The sequence below is a fragment of the Peromyscus californicus genome, unplaced genomic scaffold (assembly GCF_007827085.1).
Source record: "Peromyscus californicus insignis strain IS unplaced genomic scaffold, ASM782708v3 Scaffold_14__1_contigs__length_90479793_seg_2, whole genome shotgun sequence".
Taxonomy (NCBI): domain Eukaryota; kingdom Metazoa; phylum Chordata; class Mammalia; order Rodentia; family Cricetidae; genus Peromyscus; species Peromyscus californicus.
Window position 1 is genome coordinate 20,330,551 of NW_026294436.1, and position 22,008 is coordinate 20,352,558.

At 45.5% G+C, this 22,008-nt stretch overlaps 1 protein-coding gene and 1 non-coding gene across 6 annotated transcripts; one reads left to right on the top strand and one right to left on the bottom strand.

Moving 5' to 3' along the window:
• The first annotated feature begins 534 nt into the window (after nucleotides 1-534).
• On the top strand, nucleotides 535-699 carry LOC128110215 (U1 spliceosomal RNA). Its single transcript, XR_008218168.1, has one exon. It is a non-coding gene; the product is annotated as a U1 spliceosomal RNA (small nuclear RNA).
• A 6,821-nt stretch (nucleotides 700-7,520) lies between these two features.
• Nucleotides 7,521-21,172, bottom strand: Lax1 (lymphocyte transmembrane adaptor 1). 5 transcript variants are annotated; one of them, XM_052736980.1, is made up of 6 exons: nucleotides 20,906-21,172; nucleotides 19,963-20,194; nucleotides 14,008-14,117; nucleotides 13,549-13,653; nucleotides 12,735-12,805; nucleotides 7,523-9,174 (listed from the first exon to the last, which is right to left on the bottom strand). In XM_052736980.1, exons 2-6 carry the CDS (start codon nucleotides 20,046-20,048, stop codon nucleotides 8,317-8,319), a joined length of 1,230 nt encoding a protein of 409 aa, XP_052592940.1. In that variant the 5' UTR covers nucleotides 20,049-20,194; nucleotides 20,906-21,172; the 3' UTR covers nucleotides 7,523-8,316. The 5 variants fall into 5 exon arrangements, with proteins under 5 accessions (XP_052592943.1, XP_052592944.1, XP_052592940.1 ...); XM_052736982.1 differs by having other exon boundaries at nucleotides 19,963-20,144; nucleotides 20,900-21,172; XM_052736979.1 differs by having other exon boundaries at nucleotides 20,900-21,172.
• Nucleotides 21,173-22,008: the final 836 nt, after the last annotated feature.

Consider the following 22,008-nt stretch of genomic DNA (forward strand, 5'->3'; position numbering starts at 1 on the left):
ATGGTTCTCTCCGTATGAGTTCTTTGATGATGAGTCCGGCATTAGCTGAGGAAGAGAGCCTTTACACATCCTCTGCACTCACAGGGCTTCTCGCTGTTGTTGGTTTGAACTCCAAGGTTTTGCCACACTCCACACATTCATAGAGCTCCCCCCCTATAAATCTGCAGTTGAAAGCATTCCCACACTCCATACTTCCTCACTCCACCGGCCTCTTCCCCAGTGTGGATGCTGAAGTGATGAATGAGGGCTTTCCTATCTCTAAAGGCTTTCTCACTTGTGGGACTTTATCCCGTGTGGGCACTCCTGTACAAGACAAAAGCAAAACGGTTCGTGAAGACGTTTTCACATTTACTGAACTCGTACTGTGTTTCTCCCCAGTGTGAATCCGTTGGTGCTCCTTGAGACGAAACCTGTGGCTCAAGGCTTCCCTAAACTCAAGACAGTCGAAGGACGTCTCTCAAGTGGAGCATTAAGAGAGGCCTGCACTCTCACAAAATGCTGCCAACATTCCCTACATTAGAAAGGTTTCATAACATACTTACCTGGCAGGGGAGATACCATGATCACGAAGGTGGTTTTCCCAGGGCGAGGCTTATCCATTGCACTCCGGATGTGCTGACCCCTGCAATTTCCCCCAAATGCGGGAAACTTGACTGCATAATTTGTGGTAGTGGGGGACTGCGTTCGCGTTCTCCCCTGAGAGAAAAAAGAAAAAAAAAAAAAAAAAAAAAAAAAGAAAGGTTTCATACTTGCTTATCCAAGCTCTCTGAGGCTCTATTCGTAATAGTCAGAAGTTGGAAACACCATAGATGTTTGTAGACCGATGAATGGATAATGAAGGTGTGGTACATTTACACAATGGACTATTATTCAGCTGTTAAGAAAAATAAAATCATATGGTCAGGCATGGTGGCATATGCCCTTTTTGTTTTGTTTTGTTGTTTTTTGTTTTTCCAGACAGGGTTTGTCTGTGTAGCTTTGGAGCCTGTCCTGGAACTCACTCTGTAGCCCAGACTGGCCTTTAACTCACAGAGATCTGCCTGCCTCTGCCTCCCCAGTGCTGGGATTAAAAGTGTGCACCACCGTTGCCCAGTTTAAGAATTATTCGTTTCTGACAAGATGCCAGGTGTTGCTGAACCTCTATTTACGGGACTAAGAGGAAGCTGCAACCTTTTTTGGGGTTAACGTCTTTTTTGTTTTGTTTTCCTTTGTTTGAGACAGAGCCTCACTATTTAGCCCTGGCTGTCCTGGAACTCACTGTGTAGACCAGGTTGGCTTCAAGCTCACAGAGACCTGCCTACTTTTGCCTCTCCAGTGCTGGGATTAAAGGTACACCCTATCTCACCCAGATTAGCCCCAGTTACTGCCTGTTGTTACTTCAATCCCCTGAGCTTCACTCTGAACTTTCTGGTCTCTATCAGCCCTTTGAAGATTTTGCTTCTGGCATGAGCAGTCAAGCACCTGCTGGCGATGCTAATAATGGAAACCCGTAGCCACTGCTCAGCAGAGTGGGAAAGCTGTGGAATGCTTTAAAAATATTTATTGGCCGTTTGTGCTTCTTTTATTGAGAACTGTCTGTTCAGTTCATTTGTTTGTTTATTGACTGGTAAGTATTGTTATTCTGGATATTAACTTCTTGTCTGAAATATAGCTGGCCAAGATTTTCTCCTATTCCATCAATCTGTCTGCTCACTTTGCTGATTTTTTTCCTTCTTGTACAGAAGCTTTTTGTTTGTTTGTGTTTTGAGACAGGGTTTCCTCTGTGTAACAGCTCTGGCTGTCCTGAAACTCGCTCTGTAGACCAGGCTGGCCTCGAACTCACGGAGTTCCTCCTGCCTCTGTTTCCCTAGTGCTGGGATTAAAGGGGTGCCCCACCACAACTCAGCCTGAGGTGTTCAATGCAGAAGTCTTTGATTCCCTAAAGTAGGTTTATTCTTCGTTTTGTGTGTTTGTTTGTTTGTTTGTTTGTTTGTGGGTTTTTTTTTTTTGTTTTTTTTTTGTTTTTTTTTTTTTTTGAGACAGGGTTTCTCTGTGTAGCTTTGCGCCTTTCCTGGAACTCGCTTCGGAGACCAGGCTGGCCTCGAACTCACAGAGATCCGCCTGGCTCTGCCTCCCGAGTGCTGGGATTAAAGGCGTGCGCCACCACCGCCCGGCGAGTGTTTGTGGGTTTTTTAAGCTATCATGAATGGAATACCTTTTTCTAATTTCTTTGTCAGCAAGTTCATTTTTGGCACATATAAAAGTTATTAGGCCGGGCGGCGGTGGCGCCCGCCTTTAGTCCCAGCACTCGGGAGGCAGAGCCAGGCGGATCCCTGCGAGTTCGAGGCCAGCCTGGGCTACAGAGTGAGTTCCAGGAAAGGCGCAAAGCTACACAGAGAAACCCTGTCTCGAAAAACCAAAAAAAAAAAAAAAAAAAAAAGTTATTAGTTTTTGTGTGTTGATTTTGTGTCCTCTTACTTTACTGAAAGTATTTATCAGATCTATCTACAAGTTTTCTGGTAGTGTCCACAGGAATTTTCAAGTATAGAATCATGTTGTCCAAAAATAGGAATATTTTGACTTCTTCTTACCCTAATTTTCACTCCTTCCTCTTGTCTTACTGATAAAACTAAGACTCTAGACATACTGAATAAGAGTGTAAAGAGTTATCACTCTTGTCTCCTAGATTTTAGAGGAAATGCTCTCAGTTTTCCCCATTTAGTATAATGTTGGGTATAGGTATAGGTTTGCTGTATACAGCCTTTACGATGTTGGTGTATGTTCTATATATTCTTAATTTCTTCTGGAATTTTATTGTAAACACATGTTAAACTTTTGTGCATCTACCAAAATGATCATAGGATTTCTTTTCTTAGCTTGGCCTAGAGTCGATTACATTTTTTTTTTTTTTTTTTTTTTTTTTGCTTATGTTGAACCAACCTTGCTTTGCTGGGGTGAAACCAATTTACTCGTGATCTATGACTGTAGTCATTAATTTGATCAACTTGACAGGTTCTAGGATCAGATCGAGTTGAGTAAACCCACCCTTAATGCGGGCAGCACAGTTCTATGGAATGCTATCCCAAACTGAGTGGAAAAAGAGAAGGCAAACTGAGTATCGCTCTTCACCTTTTTGCTTCCTTACTGTAGCAAACAGTAGCTACCTGTGAATGAAAGGCAGAGGAGGTGGGAAACATACTGTGTGTATCTGCTCTTTCTCACTGAGTTCTCCATTGTTCAACTGGACTGTAGTCATAAAACACAAGTTCAAAAGTAAGAATTTCTTTCAAAGTCAAGGATTTCAAGATGGCAGGCCAGGTGTGGTGGCTCAGGCACCTGGGAGGTAGAGGCAGGAGGAACAAAAATTCAAGGTCATCCTTGACAACACAGTGGATTTGAGGCTGCTCCAGGCATATTAGATCCTGCTTGTCTAAAAAAATAATAATAATAATTTCAAGGCGATGACAGTGGTCATTAAGCTGAGGTCCTGTGTGTAGGTGTGTGGTTAGGGGCTGGCCCTACAAAGGAAGTTCCTTTCTTGGGAAAGGTTTCAAGTTCTTTTGGGTGGAGGGCATCTGAGTTGGGAAGAAGAGTCCTGTCATATTGTATTCTGCTGAAAAGATCCTAATCCCTCAGGCTTGAAACAGAGATCTACCTACCCAGTCTGAAGCTGGGAATGGTGAGGAGAGTGCTTGAGAAGAGGAAAGAGAGGTGGGCTTATTTCCACTTTCCCTATCTCTAGGGGAGCAAGCCACTGGTTTATTGCAGGTTAGTACACACCCTTAGCCCACAGAAAAGCCAGAAATGACAGTAACGCCCTCACAGCACGCGGGTATCAGGGAGGGCAGATGCCTGAGGGACTGTGAGTTTGTCTCGTCTTCTGCTGGTCAAAACGTGTCTTCTGCTCATGGTATCTTCTGGAGGGAAGGAGCGATTTAACAAATCTCTGTATTTTATAAGTTGTATTCTGAACCAGGAGATAATAACTACAAGGTCAGGAGATGATGTGATGGTTTATCTTGGTTACCAACTTCACTTCATGTGGAATCAACTGAAACCCAAGCTGCTGGACATCCCTGTAGGGAATTTTCTTGATCAGACTATTGAAAGTAGGACCCCCCCCCCCCCCCACTAAATCTGAGCCACACTTGCTGGTGGCAGTCTGGATAAAAGGACACGGAAGAAAGAGGCTGGTGGTGGTGGTAGTGGTGGTGGTGGTGGTGGTGGTGGTGGCACACACCTTTAATCCCAGCACTTAAGAGGGCTACATAACAAAGAGATCCTGTCTCAAAAAAGATCCCACATGCATACATACACACGTGTGTATGTATTCTGTTCTATCAGTTCTGTTCCTTTTTACAGAACCCCGACTAATACAAGTAATTGATTTACTGTTTAAGTACTTAAGGAATCACAACGGATTACTTATCTTTTAAAAATAATGATTTTATTTATCCTTCGAGAATTTCATATGTGTGTATAATATGTTTTGATAATACCTACCTACTGTTTACCCCACTATAACTTCTGGATCCCCCACATCTCCCTCCTGTCTTCACATTTCCTCTCTCTTAAATTTTTTTTTTTGTAACCCACTGAGTCCAGTTAGTGCTGCTTGCTGCAGTGTTGGCTTTTCCTGCGGGCTTGACCTTGTAGAGGTAACCACAGGCACTGTGAGTTGGTTGGGAAATGGCCGTTTGTGGTGGTATTGTGTTCCCCGAAATATTGTGCACCCTAATAAACTTATCTGGGGTCAGAGACAGAACAGCCACAATATTAAACATGAGGATAGGTAGTGGTAGCCACATGCCTTTAATCCCAGCACTTGGGAGGCAGAAATCCATGTGTTCAAGGATACAGCCAAGCATGGTGACTCACGCCTTTAATCCCAGAAAGCGAGCCTTTAATCCCAGGGAGTGGTGGTAGAAAGCAGAAAGGTATATAAGGCGTGAGGACCAGAAACTAGAAGCATTTGGCTGGTTAAGCTTTCAGGCTTCTAGCAGCATAGTTCAGCTGAGAGCCATTGGGATGAGGGCACAGAGGCTTCCAGTCTGAGGAAACAAGATCAGCTGAGAAGTTGGCCAGGTGAGGTCAGCTGTGGCTTGTTCTGTCTCTCTGACCATCCAGCATTTCAGCATTTCACCCCAATAACTGGCCCCTGGTTTGATTTTATTAATAAGAACTTTTAAGATTCCTGCTACAGCCTTGTCCAGTTCATGGCACTGTTTCCAGTCTCTGGACTGGATGGCGGGTTGTCGGTCTCTCCAGAATGCAGATAGTATTTTTGTTTTTGTTTTTGTTTTTTGGCTTTTCGAGACATGGTTTCTCTGTGTAGCTTTGGAGCTTGTCCTGGAACTCACTCTGTAGCCCAGGCTGGTCTCGAACTCACAGAGATCTGCCTGCCTCTGCCTCCCAAGTGCTGGGATTAAAGATGTGTGCCACCACCGCCCGGCAGTATTTGCTACACTATGCAACCCCTATTAATGTAAGCCAACCAGTAAATCTCCTTAGTGATCCATATTCATTTTGTTGGTTCTATTCCTTTAGGGAACCCTAACTAGTAAAACTAGGCTTTAATTAATTAATTAATTTGTTTGTTTGTTTATTGTTTTGGTGTTTTGTGTTTTTTTGTTTTTTTTGAGACAGGGTCTCACTATCTAACTCTGGCTGTCCTGGATCTCACTCTGTAGACCAGGCTGGCCTCAAACTCACAGAGATCTGCCTGCCTCTGCCTCCCGGTGCTGGTATTAAAGGCGTGCGCCACCATAACTGGCTAAATTTATTTTTATTTTAAAATAATTTTAGGCTTACAAAAGAGTTGAAAGAGTGGTTTTGGGCATTCTCATGCATCTTTTTATCTCACTTCCTCTAGTGTTGATATCTCGCATGATCACTTTATAGTCATAAAACTGAAGACGCCAGCACTAACACAATGTTACGAACTAAATATGGGTGTTTGGAATCTCATCTGTTTCTCTATTGCAGAATCCGATCTGAAGCATTGTGTTATATTTAGTCCTGTCTCCTTAATCTCCTCTAATCTGTGACAGCGCCTCAATCTTTTCTGGCTAGGCATCTCTGCAAAGATATCCAATCTGGATTTTTTTTTCTCTTTTAAAGATTTATTTTGTTATTTCTAATTATGTGTCAATGTGTAGATCTGTGTGTAGGTATGTGCCTGAGCATGAGGGCCAGAGGCTTTTGATCTCCTGGAACTGAAGTTACAGGTGATTGTGAGCACTTGACATGGATTCTGGGGGTCAAACTCAGGTCCTCTGCAGGAGTGTATGGTACCATCTTACCAATGAGTCGCCTCTCTAGCCCAGTCTGGGTTTCTGATAAGGCTGGAGTTATGGATTTTTTTAATGGTGTTCTTGGTCCTATCAACAGCATATGACATCACTGTGACTTAGTGCTGGTGGGTTGACTGTAACCATTTGATGAAGGTGGTATCTGCCAAGTTTCTCCATTATAAACTTAGTATTTTCCCCTTTTCATATTCTGACCATTAGAAATGAATCATTAGATGCAGCCTGTATCAAAGTGGGGAAGGCTTAAGCTTCAGGAGGATTATGGAAAAGTTTGTGGACAAGCGTAAAAACCATCACAATAATGAAGAAATATTTCGGGAGGAGTCTCGGAAGTTCTGTTAGGATCTTGCCTCTTGGTGTCACTCTCGAATCTTAGCATCATCCGTGGGTTTGCTGGCAGCGTTGTTCTAGGTGCTGAGTGGAGATTTGTCTATCTGCCTTATCCTTTCTGCACACAGTATTTGGAATTCATCTGTAGCTCAGATGCATCCTTATTCACTTTTGGTATGGACTTAGGGGAATTTATTCTGTGGATTATTAGCCTGTGAACTACTAACCAATAATTACTTGTTTTTCATTGCCCAAATTATTCCAGGTTTTAGAATTGGGAAGTCTTTGCAGCTGGCTCGCTCTTCCTGCCTCTCTTCCTTACTCCGTTTCTACTTTCTACCCTTCCTCCTTTTACAAGATGCACAAGCAGCATTAGCCACTTCTCCAGCGTGTTCTTGTTCCTTCTCCTGGAGAGTAGTGCTTAGGGAACAGGATCTGAGCGTTCAGTGTGCTCAGGAGCATTGCCTACGACATCCTAGTGAACACACACACACACACACACACACACACACACACACACACACACACACACACACTCATTCATAGACCTAATGGGAGGAATAAATAGTTCTCAAAAGATGAAGTGCAGGGCTGGAGAGATAGCTCAGCAGTTGGAAGCACTTCCAGAGGACCCAGATTCAATTCCCAGCACCCACATGGCAGCTCACAATTGTCTGTAACTCCAGTTCCAGAGGATCCAACATCCTCATACAGACATACATGCAGGCAAAACACCAATGTGCATAAAATAAAAATTTTTAAAAATAATAATAAAAAGAAAGATCAGGCTTTAGGCAAGCCTGTAGGACATTTAAAAAGGATGAAGTACAGATGGCCAATAAATGCATAGAAAAGTGTTTACCATCACCAACTATTGGAGAAATGCTAATTAAAACCACACGGAGATTTTATCTGACCACACTCAGTACCACACTGATTAAGAAAACAAATATCACATGTTTTCTCTTATTATTGGTCCTAGATTTTATAGAGATAGATAATATTATGTATGTACAGACAATAGGAAGGTGGAAGTGAGATTGTCCAGGGGAATGCAGTGGTCTCATGGGAAGGAGAAGGAATGAGAAAAGGTACAGTCTTGAGGGATGGGCAGACATCTCGGAGTACATTATATAATTATAGGGAAATAACCCTATATAACTCAGGTTCATACAGTAAAAACATTTTACAGAGAACCTGCCCCTCCTTATCTACAACAGATGAACTTATTTGTACAACACCAGGATCCACTGGGAAGCAGTTTCAACTCCTAAGGATGAAATGGATAGTTCATATGACACATGCAATCCCACCCGCAGCAGCAGGCCTCTCCTAGTTCTACACCCTCACCAGCTCCTCTTAAATTGGAAATGGCTTGCCCTACCCCAGCTCGTTCCTCCCTTTGGCCTGCCCGAGTCACAGAACAATCCACACACTGGTGCTTGCCAAGGTCATTATTTTTGACCGTGTCACGTGTCCACTCTAAGAAGTGCTGTGCGCTTTCCCCTTTCCTAACATCCTGGTAGGACGGCGGTACTGAACTTGATTCAGTTGGCCTGAGAGCTAACAGCGATCTTGACTGAGGAGAACTCTTCTCTGGGCTTCCCAACCGTCTGCTTTTGTGCAGCCTGCTAATGCCCTGTTCCTCTCAGCCTCCTTAGCCTAACCAAGTGACTCCAGCAGAATGCTAGGGCACTTAGGCATCTTCGCTAGAGATTTCGGTGACTAAAGACCCCACAGGATAGGCCACCTCATAAAGCTTTTCAGCTAGATGGTTTGGTGTTCCCTCATCAGAAGGATGCCAAGCATCGGGCCCCTGTTCACAGTCCCTGCCTTCTAACTCGGCAGGTAGCACGTTCTCATAGTCATTAGAGTCTTCACTTGACTGGTCCTCTGTGTGTGCCCCCTCACCGTTCTTACTCTGTGTAGACGGCTGAAATGCCATATAATACACAGAAGACAGGGCCCTCCAGACAGGCTCCCCGCGGTCTGTGTTAGAAGATGTCCCTTCTTCCCAAGTCTGCAGCTGGCTTCCATTGGCATCGGATGACGGGACATTTTCATAATCTCTGCAGCACTGAGAAGCCAGCTCGGGCTGATTCTCTTGGATGTCCTCAAGATCCAAAGCTGTCATATTGACATAGTCATTTGAAGTCTGAGATGAATCTTCTCCATCACTGAGTAAATCGCTGCTCTTACTTCCCAGAGCCCACAGACCAGTGTGGTCAGTGGCGGCCGCCTCACAGCCTGCACGCCCTCCTTCAGCAAACTCCAGCTTCGGGGCGTGAAGACCAAGGTGATTTTCAGGAGTGCTTTTGGTAGAAGTTAGCGTCTCACCGGCCTCTTCTGCTGTGTGGATATTGACGTAATCGCTGGACTCCCTGGAAGAGATGCTGGAGTTATTTCCGGAGGTTCTGACACTGACGTGATGTGCTGAGGGGGCAAGGTGCCCACACATCTGGGGCACTGTGCCATTGTCATAGATGCCAACAGTGTACTCCACAGCGTTTACGGAAGCTATGTGTATCTGAAGGGAACCATCTGCTTGGGAGGCCTGTGAAGAAGAAGAGGAGAAAGTGACAGGGTGGGGACAGACATGGGGACACAGCCACTCTTCCTCCCTGCTCTGCCTAGCATCACAATCCCTTCACCCCGTCCTCCTAGAGCTGAGCTCCAAGTCAGGGACTCACGCTGCAAGGCGGTGGGTGCCAGGTATGTTGAGGATCCGAGAGAAGTAGGCTCAGTATAAGGAAAGCAATGCTGGGCCTGTAGCTCGGTGGTAGAGCACTTGTGTAGCACACACGAAGACCTAAGTCCAGTCCTTAATACGGCAAAAAACGTTCAGAAAAACAGTGACAGCCAAGCGGTGGTGGCGCATGCCTTTAATCCCAGCACTCGGGAGGCAGAGCCAGGCAGATCTCTGTGAGTTCGAGGCCAGCCTGGGCTACCAAGTGAGTTCCAGGAAAGGCGCAAAGCTACACGGAGAAACCCTGTCTCAAAAAAAAAAAAAAAAAAAAAAAGAAAAAGAAAAACAGTGGCTGAAGAGAGACGTTAAATCCCAACAGATTGGCTGTGGTGGAGGGGGAGGAGCCCGTGGGAGGAACGTGGCACACACCGGAGAAAGGGCATTCCACCAACACACACTGACAAAGCCTGGGCTGAGGACGGAGACTTGGATTCAGCCTGAGGACGCAAGTCCAGGCGTTGCCACTTTGTGCTGAGGAGTCTGAAAGCCTTCCCTTGGTACCTTCATCTCCTAGTCTCTAAATTGAGGATTGCCACGATGCCTACGTTAGAAGACTTTTGTGAGTAGTCAAAGAATTACTAGGTATGATGTGTTCAGAACAGTGTTAACATAAAACAACAACAAAAACCCGCTAAAAATGAAGGATACCGGTGTCTAGGACTCCAGAAATTTTGTGAAAAGTTATGTGGACCTTTAATGTGAAATTCCCCCTCTTTTTTTTTTTTTTTTTTTGAGACAAGGTCTTCCTCTGTTGCTCACACAGGCTGGCCTTCAGCTTATGGACAATCCTACGTTAGCCTTCTGAGAGCTTTTGCAGGCATAAACCTCCATGCCAAGATACTAGCTTTATTTATTTATTATTTATTTTTTTTTTGGTTTTTCGAGACAGGGTTTCTCTGTGTAGCTTTGCGCCTTTCCTGGAACTCACTTGGTAGCCCAGGCTGGCCTCAAACTCACAGAGATCCGCCTGGCTCTGGCTCCCGAGTGCTGGGATTAAAGGCGTGTGCCACCACTGCCCGGCACTAGCTTTATTTTATTTTACTTTTTTATTTTTGATTTTATTCATTTTGAGACAGGATCTTACTATGTAGCTCTGGATGTCCTGGAACTCACTATGTAGGTCATACTGGCCTCAGACTCCCAGAGATCCACCTGCCTCTGCTTCCCAAGTACTAGGATTCAAGGCGTGCACCGCCACACCCTGCAGCTACCAGTTATTAAATGTTGGTAACTGAGTCAAAACGTTTTTCGTTGTGAGACAGGGTTTCACTGTGCAGCCCTGACTCTCCTGGAACTCACTCTTTAGACCAGGCTAGCCTCAAACTCAGAAATGCTGCCTGTCTCTGCCTCTCGAGTGCTGGGATTAAAGGTGTGCATCACCACTGCCCAGCTCAAAATGTTTTTCAAGCACTACAGAAGCTAAGCCAAACAGATGCACAAGTTAAAGACCCCTCAGGGACCACTCAAGTTTGGCAATACAGTTTCATTTCCTCTGTCCTTTTTTCAGATACTCCAGGAAGTCATAGGCCAATGAACAGGAGGGAGAGTAAGCAAAGGCCGTACTGTGACTTGGCTTCCTGGGAACCTAAATTTCTGAGCAACAAGAGCTTCTCCATCTGTAACATCCCCGCTGAGCCAAGACCACCACTGACTCAGCAATTGACGTCTAGCAAACATATTGACCATGAAAACCACCGCTCTGGTGGACCCAATCGCCTTTGGACTTCTTGAGAGCCAACCTCAGAGCCAGATCGCAGGGCACACAAAATACTGTTGGTAACCCTCACACTGCTCTTGTAAGCTCAGTGGTTAGTGTCTGCTGTAGCTATTTTGAGTATCCCAAAGTTTCCGTGTTGGAGGCATAGTTCCTATGCAACAAGGTTGTGAGTGGGGCCTTCAAGAGGTGCCTAAGGGGTGGGTTGGGCCAGTGAGATGACTCAGTCAGTAAAGGTCCCCACCATCAAGCCGGAGGACCTAAATTCAATCCCTGGGGTCCAGTGATGGAAGAAAATAGCTGACTCCCTCAAGTTGTCTTCTGACCTCCACGTGCACACGGTGGCACGTGCACACCCTCACACATGCGCACACAAAATAAATGGGTAAGAAACATCATAATGTTTCGAAATACCGTAATTTTTAAAAAAGACAAATGACATTATTATTACAGAAGTAGACTAGTTTAAAGGAATGGATTCTATCCCACGCTGCATGATGCCTTGTGCCGGTTATGACAGCATGGATGCCTCCTCAGAGGCATCCCCTTGACCTTGACTTCCCAGCCTCTAGAACAGCGAGTGAAATACATTTCCACTCATTCTCTACTGCCCTGAATGGATCAGCACACTCTCACTGATCAAATGCATTCTATGTCGGCTTCGGAGCTGAATGGCTTATGGAAATCTGTGCTGTTCAGGAAAACTGAAATGCTTTGGCATAGGCCCTAGAAGTAATTCCCAGCGGAGAGTTTCACGAGCTAGAAAGATTACTCAGAGGTTAAGAGGACTTGCTGCTCTTTCAGAGGACCTAGGTTCAGTTCTGAGCATTCACAACCATCTATAACTCTAGTTCCAGGGGATCCAGTCTCTTCTGACCTTCCTGGGCAACAGACACACATATAGTGCTCATGCATACATTTGGGCAAAACAATACAATAAAATAAAGTGTAAACTTTTTTTTTTTAAAGATAGGCTTAAAGTGTGGTTTGAACACTAACCACATTGTTGAAATAGCTATGGCTTTTTGGAGTGACCACTCTAAATGGAGCAACATTTATTTATTTATTTATTTATTTATTTATTTATTTATTTATTTATTTATTTATTTATTATGTATACAGAAGAATGTGCCAGATCTCATTACAGATGGCTGTGAGCCACCATGTGGTTGATGGGAATTGAACTCAGGACCTCTGGAAGAACAGTCGGTGCTCTTAACCTCTGAGCCCTCTCTCCAGTCCAAACATTTATTTGGATAAACAAATTGTCATGTCTTTATTAAGAATAATCACTTTCAAAAGTTCTAACATCACATACTTGAATGCATATGCCTTTCTTAGACTCCTAAGTGCTGGCCCCTCCCCTTCCCCCTCCTTCGGCATGATATTCCTATGTAGTCTAGGCAGGCCCCAAACTCACGATGTTCTTCAGTCTAGCCTTGTCAACCTCTCCTTGGCTTCCCGAGAGCTGCATTTGCAGGAATGTGTCACCACACCAGCCATAAGTTAAACAGTTATTTCTTTTGTCAGTACGAGGTTCTTCAGGAAGTGGGCCAAATGACACTCATATATAAAACCAGAGCTGAGACCGCTCCCCATCCCCCTCGGCCCTCTGTCATTCTCTTGGGACTTCGTCTTTTCACTTGGCTCTTACCTCACGCTCAGGACCGTCAGACTCTCTGGAGAGGAGGCTCTCCGTACTGAAACCGCTGGACTGATGTCTCCCTGCAACAGCAAAACGGCCCCTGAAGATGGTAGGCTTCAGCGTGCTTTATCCCCACTATCACTGCTGGCCGGTGAATGGGGGGGGGGGGGCGTGGTGCTATGAAAACCTGGAACATCTGGTGTTCTGTGGTTAAGAGGGTCAGAGTTACAGGATGACGCTCTGAGACCTGAACACATTTTCAGGCATGCCTGTGGAGAACTCCCCATCCCTTGCTTACAATGCTGGCATCATTGCTTCCCTTGCTTACAATGCTGGCATCGTGGTCTCATTCACGTCTTCACCACCCATGACATGACTGGCTTTCCTCTGTTGCCTAAAACCAGGAGAAAGCAGACCCCAAGCCCGGCTGACCCCTGCTCTCTCTTCAGAGTCCCCACTGAGGGTGCAGACTACTCAGTGTTGTTCTGCAGCCTGGATACTTGGAGAATGTTGCTTCTGAGTGGTGAGAGGTGCATCTTGGGGGTGTAAGTTCAGAATGTCAGGACTCCATAGATTAGGACAGTGGTTCACAACCTTTCTAATGCTGCGACCCTTTAATACAGTTCCTCATGCTGTGGTGACCCTCAACCATAACATTATTTTCATTGCTACTTCATAACTATGATTTTGCCACTGTTATGAATCATAATATAAATATCTGATATGTGGGATATCTGATATGCTACCCCTGTGAAAGGGTTGGACGACCCCCAAAGGGGTGGTGACCCACAGGTTGTGAACTGGTGGATCAGGAGAAACTTACCCAGCTCTACTTGCTGCTGGGGCAAGAAGTCATAAATATTTTTGGCTCGCTGTCTGGGTGGAGGCAGAGTCAGCGATGGAGCTACTTGGAAGTAAGGAACTCTCCCTGAAAGGCAATGGGAGAATAGGTCAGAACTCAGAACATGGGGGCTCTCAGGCTGAATAGTCCCCAGCCACACGTCCCACCCTCACCAGGTGTCATAGAAGTTATATTTCTAACTCATCCAAAGGACAAGAAATTCAGTGCACAGAGGCAGGAAGAGGGAGCTGGGCATGCGGGTGCCAAAGCAATGTCTTCTCAATGTTACTCAGATCTACGCTATGGCCACAGCTTAGGACCAGTGTCAGAAAGGATACAGGATTCCGGGGGGGCAGCTTCTCATTAGAAAACGCCCCAGAGTTTAAATGCCAGGCTGGAAGATCCTACAGCATCTTAACTGGAGACAAACTCGGGACTCACGCTTCTTCCGTTTGTTCCAGTTCCACAGGATGCAGGCGGCCATGAGGACCAGGAAGCTGGCCAGGAGTGCCACAAAGCCAGGGAGGATGCTGCTGCTCTGGCCTTGCTCTCTAGGAGGAAAACCGGGTGGTCATGCCCCAGCTGGCCATAGGATCTGGGCCTGGGAAATGCTGGAGAAGACATTTCTTTCGGGAGATAGAGCCCCAGTGATACCAGGTAGGCAAAGAGTTAGATATGAGGACATGGAGGCAAACCACAACTGGATCTCAGCTAATTCCCCCGATGGCCTCTTTGTGGTTAAACATCCTTGAAGCCGAAGTCAAGGTGTTCCTGCTCTAACAGAAACCAAGACACCCAGGTGTTTTTCTATATACGTGCACTCAAAAGACCAACGTTATTGTATCACTTTGCATTATGGTTTTGACATCTCCACCCTTTGGAGAGATCATGAGAAAAAATACTCTAAAAGGGAGATGTGGCCCACCCTGATTTGGGAAGAGAAGAGGGACACCTTACTCTGTGACAAAGCCATCTACCTCATCCGTGTTCGTAAAAGCTTCTTCTAAATAGACAGCGAAGTACTCATCGAGCTGTTCCTTGCCTTGAGGCGCTCACCCCACTCTCTCTTTGGAGTGCTTGCTTTGCTTGCCTTTGCTAAATAAACTTTGGTTTAAATTGTGTATGTCTCTTGTTTGTATTCTTTCCTTCAAGAAGAGCCTCCTTCTTGAAGGATTTAGACTGGAGCCAGATAAAGGATGTTGAGGTGGAGGGGACAAAATGGAGCAAGAGAAAGTCATATGTGGGACCCGGAGAGATGGCTCAGTGGTTTGTTGCTCTTCCATGGGCTTGGGGTTCAGTTCCCAGCACCCACTGGTGTCTCACAACCCTCTGTAACTCCAGTTCCAGGGGATTCAATACCTCTGACCTCTGAGTGTACAGACCCATATATACATGCACACATGCACACACACACAACTATATATAACTAAAAATAATAAAAAGAAATGAAACAAAGTCAGCTCTGAACATCAACTTCATGGAGAGGAGCTTTGTACATGGGAAAGGGAGCCATCCCTTTGAACTCTTACCAGGTGCTAGGGGCTTGCATATGAAACGCACTATTCACTCTTCACAAAGCTCCTGTCCTGCTCTTTTCTGTGCCTAGGGATCCTGAGACCAGAAAGGAAAAGCAACACAGCCAGGATCTCATAGGTCAGAAGGTGTGGAGACAAAATAAGAGTCTGGGTTGGTTGAGGCTCAGGGACCATTCCTTTTCTACTCTTAGACTATCTGCAAACTTCCGAAGCTAAACACATCTGGGCCAGCTTCCCCCCCACCCCACCCCCCACCCCCATTCCTGCTCCTGGGTTTCCTGGCTTGCTGGGAGAGGATTACTCAACTCAAAATCAGGGAGTGGCTCTCCCACCGAGTCCAGCTTACATGAACTTGAGTAACCCCAAAATGTGGCGCTGGTCTCTAAGCAACCCTAGACTGTTGGGTGAAATTTAACCAACACTAGCCTTGAGCAGCTTTGCGATTCTCTGGCTGGGCGCAGTCACGACTCTGCTTGGGTGTTGAAAAGCATCCAGATGATTGCAACATCAGGCAGCCACACCCACGCTAGCAGGAAGTAGGCAGTGGAAGTCTAACAGGAACTGACCCTCAAGTATTAAAACCAGGTCATACCCGAAAGATTTTTGTCTCTTTGAGTTCTGGGCTTCTTGACCCCATTTCCTATTGGCCATTTCTCTTAGGTTGTCCAATAGACGTCTCAAACCCAAACTGGGCTCCTGTCCTGCCTCCATATACTGGCTTTTCCTCTAGACTTCCTACCATCTAACAGTACAGGCTGAACTCTTGGCACCACCTCTGACTGTTTTTCATGCCCTACTTCCAGTTAATCAGCTTTGCCCTGGCCATGGGCATCTGCTTCAAGCCCAGCCACCTCTTGTTCTTCCGTTGCCGCCACTGTGGCATAAGCCAACATGAGTGCCACGTGGACTTCTGCAGTGGTCGCCTGCTGCAAGCCGCAAAAATACACAAAGTAGGATTTCAGCGGATTATGACAAAGCTAATACCTGGAAGAAGCCAAGGGCCTTCCAGAGGTCAAGCTGAGGCTCAAGGAGCCTTGGTGGTATTCGGCTTTTGATTATGAGTCGTTTTCTGCTATGGGTTTCTTGAGTCCTATTGTAGCTTTTCCACCATTTTTTGGGCACCATTTCCCCTCTACTAAAGGAACATTTAGATAACCTGCACTGACAGCTATGCTCAGCCAGAACCCCAGTTCAAGCCCCCCAGTAATTATTATCATTGGCAGCATCTGGCCAGGTCCATCCCCAAATGGAAGAAAGTACCTCATCTACTCTCTAAGAACAGACTTAGGCGTCCAGGCTACCTGTTTGAGAAGGCCTGGCAGATGTGCCAATTAAGCTTAACTTCCTCCTTTCCCAAATCTTACCTCCAGTTCCAGATCTCCCTTTAACTATCACCAGAGGCATCTAGCTGTACACAGGTTACCTAGCGACGGAGCACACTTTCCCCCACCCTGCAGAAAAAACGGCAGATAGCTTGGACAGACAGGAGCCACAGGAAAAAAGAAGGCAGTTTTATTTTCTCCCATTGACCCATTGACCTAACAACTTAAAGACTCTTAACATTTTCTACCAATCACGTTTAAGACTATAGTTGAGTACATAAGATCTCTCTTCTTAGATATTACCCGAATTTTGCCTTTAGTTAATTCATTTCCCCATTGGTCACTTCCTTTTGGGGTTGCAAATGATAATTAACGGTTATTGCCCCTCTAAGTGATTCTTCTTTTTTTTCTTTTGGTTTTTCGAGACAGGGTTTCTCTGTGTAGCTTAGTGCCTTTCCTGGAACTCGCTCTGGAGACCAGGCTGGCCTCGAACTCACAGAGATCCGCCTGGCTCTGCCTCCTGAGTGCTGGGAGTAAAGGCGTGCGCCACCACCGCCCGACCTTCTATGTGATTCTTATCACCCCTCTGTTTGACCTTGGAAGCCTGGCTTTGCACTGCCAAGGGATTACTGCTTATAAGTGTATCTATACCGGGACTCCCAGGGCCCGGGAGGAGGGAGAAGAAGATTTGGAAGAGTAAATGACTGGACTAAGAGCTCGGTGTGCTGAGATTCTATTTCCTGGAAACAGTCCTCACCGTTCCTAGTTCTCTCTCTTGAGCCCCTGGGATGGATAATATTAAGGCTGGTCCCTCTAATAATATACAAGAGTCGCCTCCCTGGTGGCTCTTCTGGATTTCACTCTTGACTTCAACATACCATGATCACTGTAAAGAGTAAGTCATACCATGTCTCTCCTCCACTGAGAATCTTCCGTGGCTTTCCATCATACTGGCAATGAATCTCTTACTCAGTGAAGATTTTTTTGACATAATGTGATCTGGCTTCTCCTGATTAACTTCTGGGTTCACTTCCAAGCCCTTTACCTCTGATGCTGACCACCGTGACTTCTTGCTGTTCCTGCCCATACAAAGACTAGCTCTATCTCAGATCTATTTCTCCTCTAGGCACTCAGAACGGCCAAGCCCCTCATTTCATTTAAGTCTCTTCTACAATGTTGTCACCTCCTTAGAGAGATCTTCCCTGGTCATATTCATTATTCATAGTTTCCTTAAAGCTAGTCCTTCTTTTAAGCCCTTATGGCTGACTGACAGTACAAAATACATTTATTGGGTTATCTGTTTGCAATCAAACACTGCCACTGACTGTGAGCTTCAAGAAGTCCTGGACTTGCCGGGCGGTGGTGGCGCACGCTTTTAATCCCAGCACTCGGGAGGCAGAGCCAGGCGGATCTCTGTGAGTTCGAGGCCAGCCTGGTCTACAGAGTGAGTTCCAGGAAAGGCACAAAGCTACACAGAGAAACCCTGTCTTGAAAAACCAAAATCTGGACTTGTCTATATTGTTCACTCAGCATCTCAAACAGCACCTCTGATGTATAGCAGATGCTTAATGAATATTTGTTCAATGATACGTGAATGAAATAATAAATGAATGAACACAGAAATAGTTTTGAGAATAATACAGTCATTGTGGAAAATGACTTATGGCAATTATCCCAAAAGTTAAAAATAGAGCCACCATATGCTCTGCTAGTCCCACTGCTAGGTCTATATTCAAAGAAAATGAAAGCTGTGTGTCTGTCCGCCCCCCCCCCCCCCCCGTGTTTATTAGAGTTGTTTGTGTTGCCATGCTCATTGCAGCAAAATTCACAATAGCCAAATATGGAATCAACCTGAGTATCTACCAACAGCTGAGTGAATAGAGGGAGTGTGGAATATATAGATAATGGGTACCACTCAGTTTTAAAAGGGAAGAAGATCTTGTCGTCTGTGATGAGGTGGATGGACCTGGAGCACACATTGTTAAGTGAACAAAGCTAGGAACAGATAGCTACTGCATGATCTCACTTGTAAGCAGAATCTAAAAAGACTGAATCACAGAAGCAGAGAGCAGTAGAACGGTGATCACCAGGGTTGGTGAGAGAGGGTTCCAGAGACGCTGGTCAAAGATTAGGTGGAGGGAAGAAGTTCAACATGGCGTTGTTGAAAATGATGTATTCTTGAACATTGCTTAAAGTGTTACTTGAAGTATCTGCTCATAAAAAAGTATGTCAACTAATGCATATGTTTACTTAGCTCAACTTAGTCATCTACAATGTGTACATATTTCAAAACAACATGCTAAACATAATATAAACATACAGATTTTATTTTCTAATTACTAAGTGAAAAAGAAAAAAACCAACAAAACAAAAAAATCAACTTAAGAAAAAAGTTTTGCCGGGCGGTGGTGGCGCACGCCTTTAATCCCAGCTCTAGGGAGGCAGAGGCACTCTGTGAGTTTGAGGCCAGCCTGGTCTACAAAGCGAGTTCCAGGAAAGGCACCAAAACTACACAGAGAAACCAAAAAAAAAAAAAAAAAAAGGAAAAGGAAAAAGAAAAAGAGTCAGTGAGCTGACTCGGTGGGTAAAGGCACCCGCTGGCAAGCCTGGCTCTCTGAGTTTGATCCCGGAGGCCCACATGGTGAAAAGAGAACCAAGGGGCTGGAGAGATGGCTCAGTGGTTAAGAGCATTGATTGTTCTTCCAGAGGTCCTGAGTTCAATTCCCAGCAACCACATGGTGGCTCACAACCATCTGTAGTGGGATCAGATTCCTTATTCTGGTGTATATACAAAATATATGAACAAATAAATCTTAAAGTAATAAAAAAAAAAGACCCCAAGAAAAAATTCCTGCAAATTGCCCTCTGACCTCTCCACCAACAAAAATGTAAAAAAAAAAAAAGAAAAAGGAAATAGTTTTGGGAGGGTGTTCAGGCTTCAGCAACGAATATGAACTTATTCCTTTTCAGCACCCATGGTTTACCTCAAGGGACATGGATTTATTCTGGGAATAACATTGAAATTTCCTAAAACTACAGCAATCGAAACAATACACTTTCATTGGGTTTTACTTTGGTCGGGGCACTGAAATTCACGCCCACTGAAATTTCTAAAGTCCTAACACCTGATAGACACCTTACTTGTTTATCTGAGACTGAGACCTTCAGAGGCGAATTTACATCCATGATTAGTTCTGTAAGATCTTATGTCCTAAAACTTTATGACTTCTATCACTACATTTCTCACCCATGACAAGGTTTTAGGATCTAAAAACTCATTGCTGGGGAATTAGGGCTTTTGTTTCTATCGTGGTGGGACAAGAGATTAGAAAGATTGAGGTCAGGGCCTCTGAGAGGAAGGAAATCCAATCAGAAATTCAACTCTCAGTCCCTCCCCCACCTCCCCCATCTCCATTCTTCCCTCCCAGTGTCCCTGAGCAAATCCCAGACCTGGGTTGTAGGTGTGACAGCATTACCAGGTTAGACCATTCCTGCATAGGATCAGAGGACAGTGGCGTTCACTTCCCCAAAGTACTCACCCTTCCAGGCTGCCAAGAGTCCCCTGCAAAGTGCTGGGCCTCCAATTCCTTCTTGTGACATCTGGTGGGGCTGGGGTGGTATACATCCCTGGAACCTCTGAAGGACTCTGCAGCTTCTAAGGCTTCTCGGCGTCAGAATTGACTAGCCAGTATGGCTGCTTTTTTCCTGGCTTTCTAAGATGCTGATTCGTAGGAAAAAAGGCAAATTGGTATGTATTTTGCATACAACCACCTTTAAAAAAAAATAAGTAGATAATATAAGAATGACATAAAATTCTCCAAATCTCCTTGTTTCCCCAAATGTATCACTTTTTCGCTCTTGAAATTTCTTATTTATTTGGATAGGGTTGCATGTATCTCAGACTAGTCTGGGACTTGCTATATAGCTGTTCATGTAGGGTTTCATGTATCTCAGGGTATCTTAGAACTCTTTATGTAGCCAGGACATATAGTTGAAGATGACCTTGAACTTCTGATCTTTCTGCCTCTGCTTCCTTCATAGTGGGATGTACGGGTCTGTGTCACCACACTTTGTAGGTAGTACTAAGGTGGGACTCTGGGGCTGTGCGCTCCTTGGGCAAGCACTCTGTCAGCGTAGCCTCCCAGCCATTCTTCCTAGATTGTATTCACCAAAGTTCTCAAGTACAAAAAAAAAAACAAGGGTTTGTTTTGTTTTACTTTCTGAAGAATTAATCTTCTGCTCTAGAACTTTCTCCCAGCTGACTCCCTTTTTTGGGCTGGTGCGATGGCTCCTCAGGTCGAGCTGGCGCTTGCTGCCGGCCTGCTGACCCAGCTTTGCCCCATCACCACCTTCCTGGTGGAAGGAGAGATCCTCTGATCACACACACACACACACACACACACACACACACACTAAATAAGTGTACTATTACTACTACTACTAACAACAACAACAATAAAACCCAGTCCTCCCTACCTTCACCTGAAATTCCAGGCTGAGTCGGTACAAGGTTCGAAAGCATCGGGTTTGGGTTACTGGAGGTGGCCCCAGGGCCCACTGCAGAAACTGAGCTGTCTCTCATCCAGGTATCGATGGCCCCAATGTGAAGTGGCTCGGGTAGCTCTCTAGTTTCTTCTGCCTGTTGGTGGAAACATGAAAGGTACAGGGGAAAAAAATCTGCCCAGAGGCCCAGAGGATCTGTGAGAAACTCTTTTTCCTCCAACCCCCAGAGCAGAGAGGAACCAGCAAACCACTCTGGCAGAATGGAAAGAGCCGCTGACAGGAAGCACCTCCGCCAGCGTGCTAATGAGGCACGGGGCACAGGAAATGCTCAGCTCTCCACTGGCTCATGAACCCCATTTTCAACCCTGCTCTTCCCCACAGGCACTCGGGCATCTGGGGTACACGTCGTTAAAGAGGGTCAGGGAGTGAGAGACTTGATTGTTCACCTTGGTTTTCTAAGTGTTATAAGCCTCCGGGGTCCAAAGATGGAGGTTTAAAGTAATTTGTGTGTTATTTTTACTTACTTATTCTTTTTTTTGGAGGGGGGGTTTGAGATAGGGTTTCTCTGTAGCTTTGGAGCCTGTCCTGTGTGGGGCGTTTACCCAACCACTCCCACAGTTCCCCAGAGTTTTCTTGAGTGCGAGCAGCAGGAAATATTAGATAGAAGGATTTATTGCGGAGAATATCGCGGAGATAAACAGATAGAAAATAAAGGATAGCCTCGAGAGTGCCTGGAACCTATTCCAATGGGCCCCGACTGTCTCTGCCCCAGGGTTTTTATAGAGACGCCAAGGGGTGGAGCAAAAGACCTCCTCCCCCAGCACAGCCAAGTGCAGACCATCCCAGACACCTGCACTTAGGCCCGTGGTCCTAATCATCCTCTATGCGGACCTGCTGGGTAAAGCCACGAGGAACCCGAGAACGGGCTCCCACAGTCCTGGACTAACTCTGTAGACCAGGCTGGCCTCGAACTCACAGAGATCCACCTGCCTCTGCTTCCCGAGTGCTGGGATTAAAGGCGTGCTCCACCACTGCCCGGCTTACTTATTCTTATTTATTTAGTGTGTCTGCACACATGCCAT

Excerpts from the sequence above, each read along its gene's own strand:
- Lax1 (XM_052736980.1), bottom strand. The coding sequence starts at position 20,048 with ATGTATACCACCCCAGCCCCACCAGATGTCACAAGAAGGAATTGGAGG. Across the intron at positions 12,806-13,548 it reads CCAGCAGCAAGTAGAGCTGG|GGAGACATCAGTCCAGCGGT; the intron begins GTAAGTTTCTCC and ends TTGCTGTTGCAG. Across the intron at positions 9,175-12,734 it reads CTGACGGTCCTGAGCGTGAG|GCCTCCCAAGCAGATGGTTC; the intron begins GTAAGAGCCAAG and ends TCTTCTTCACAG.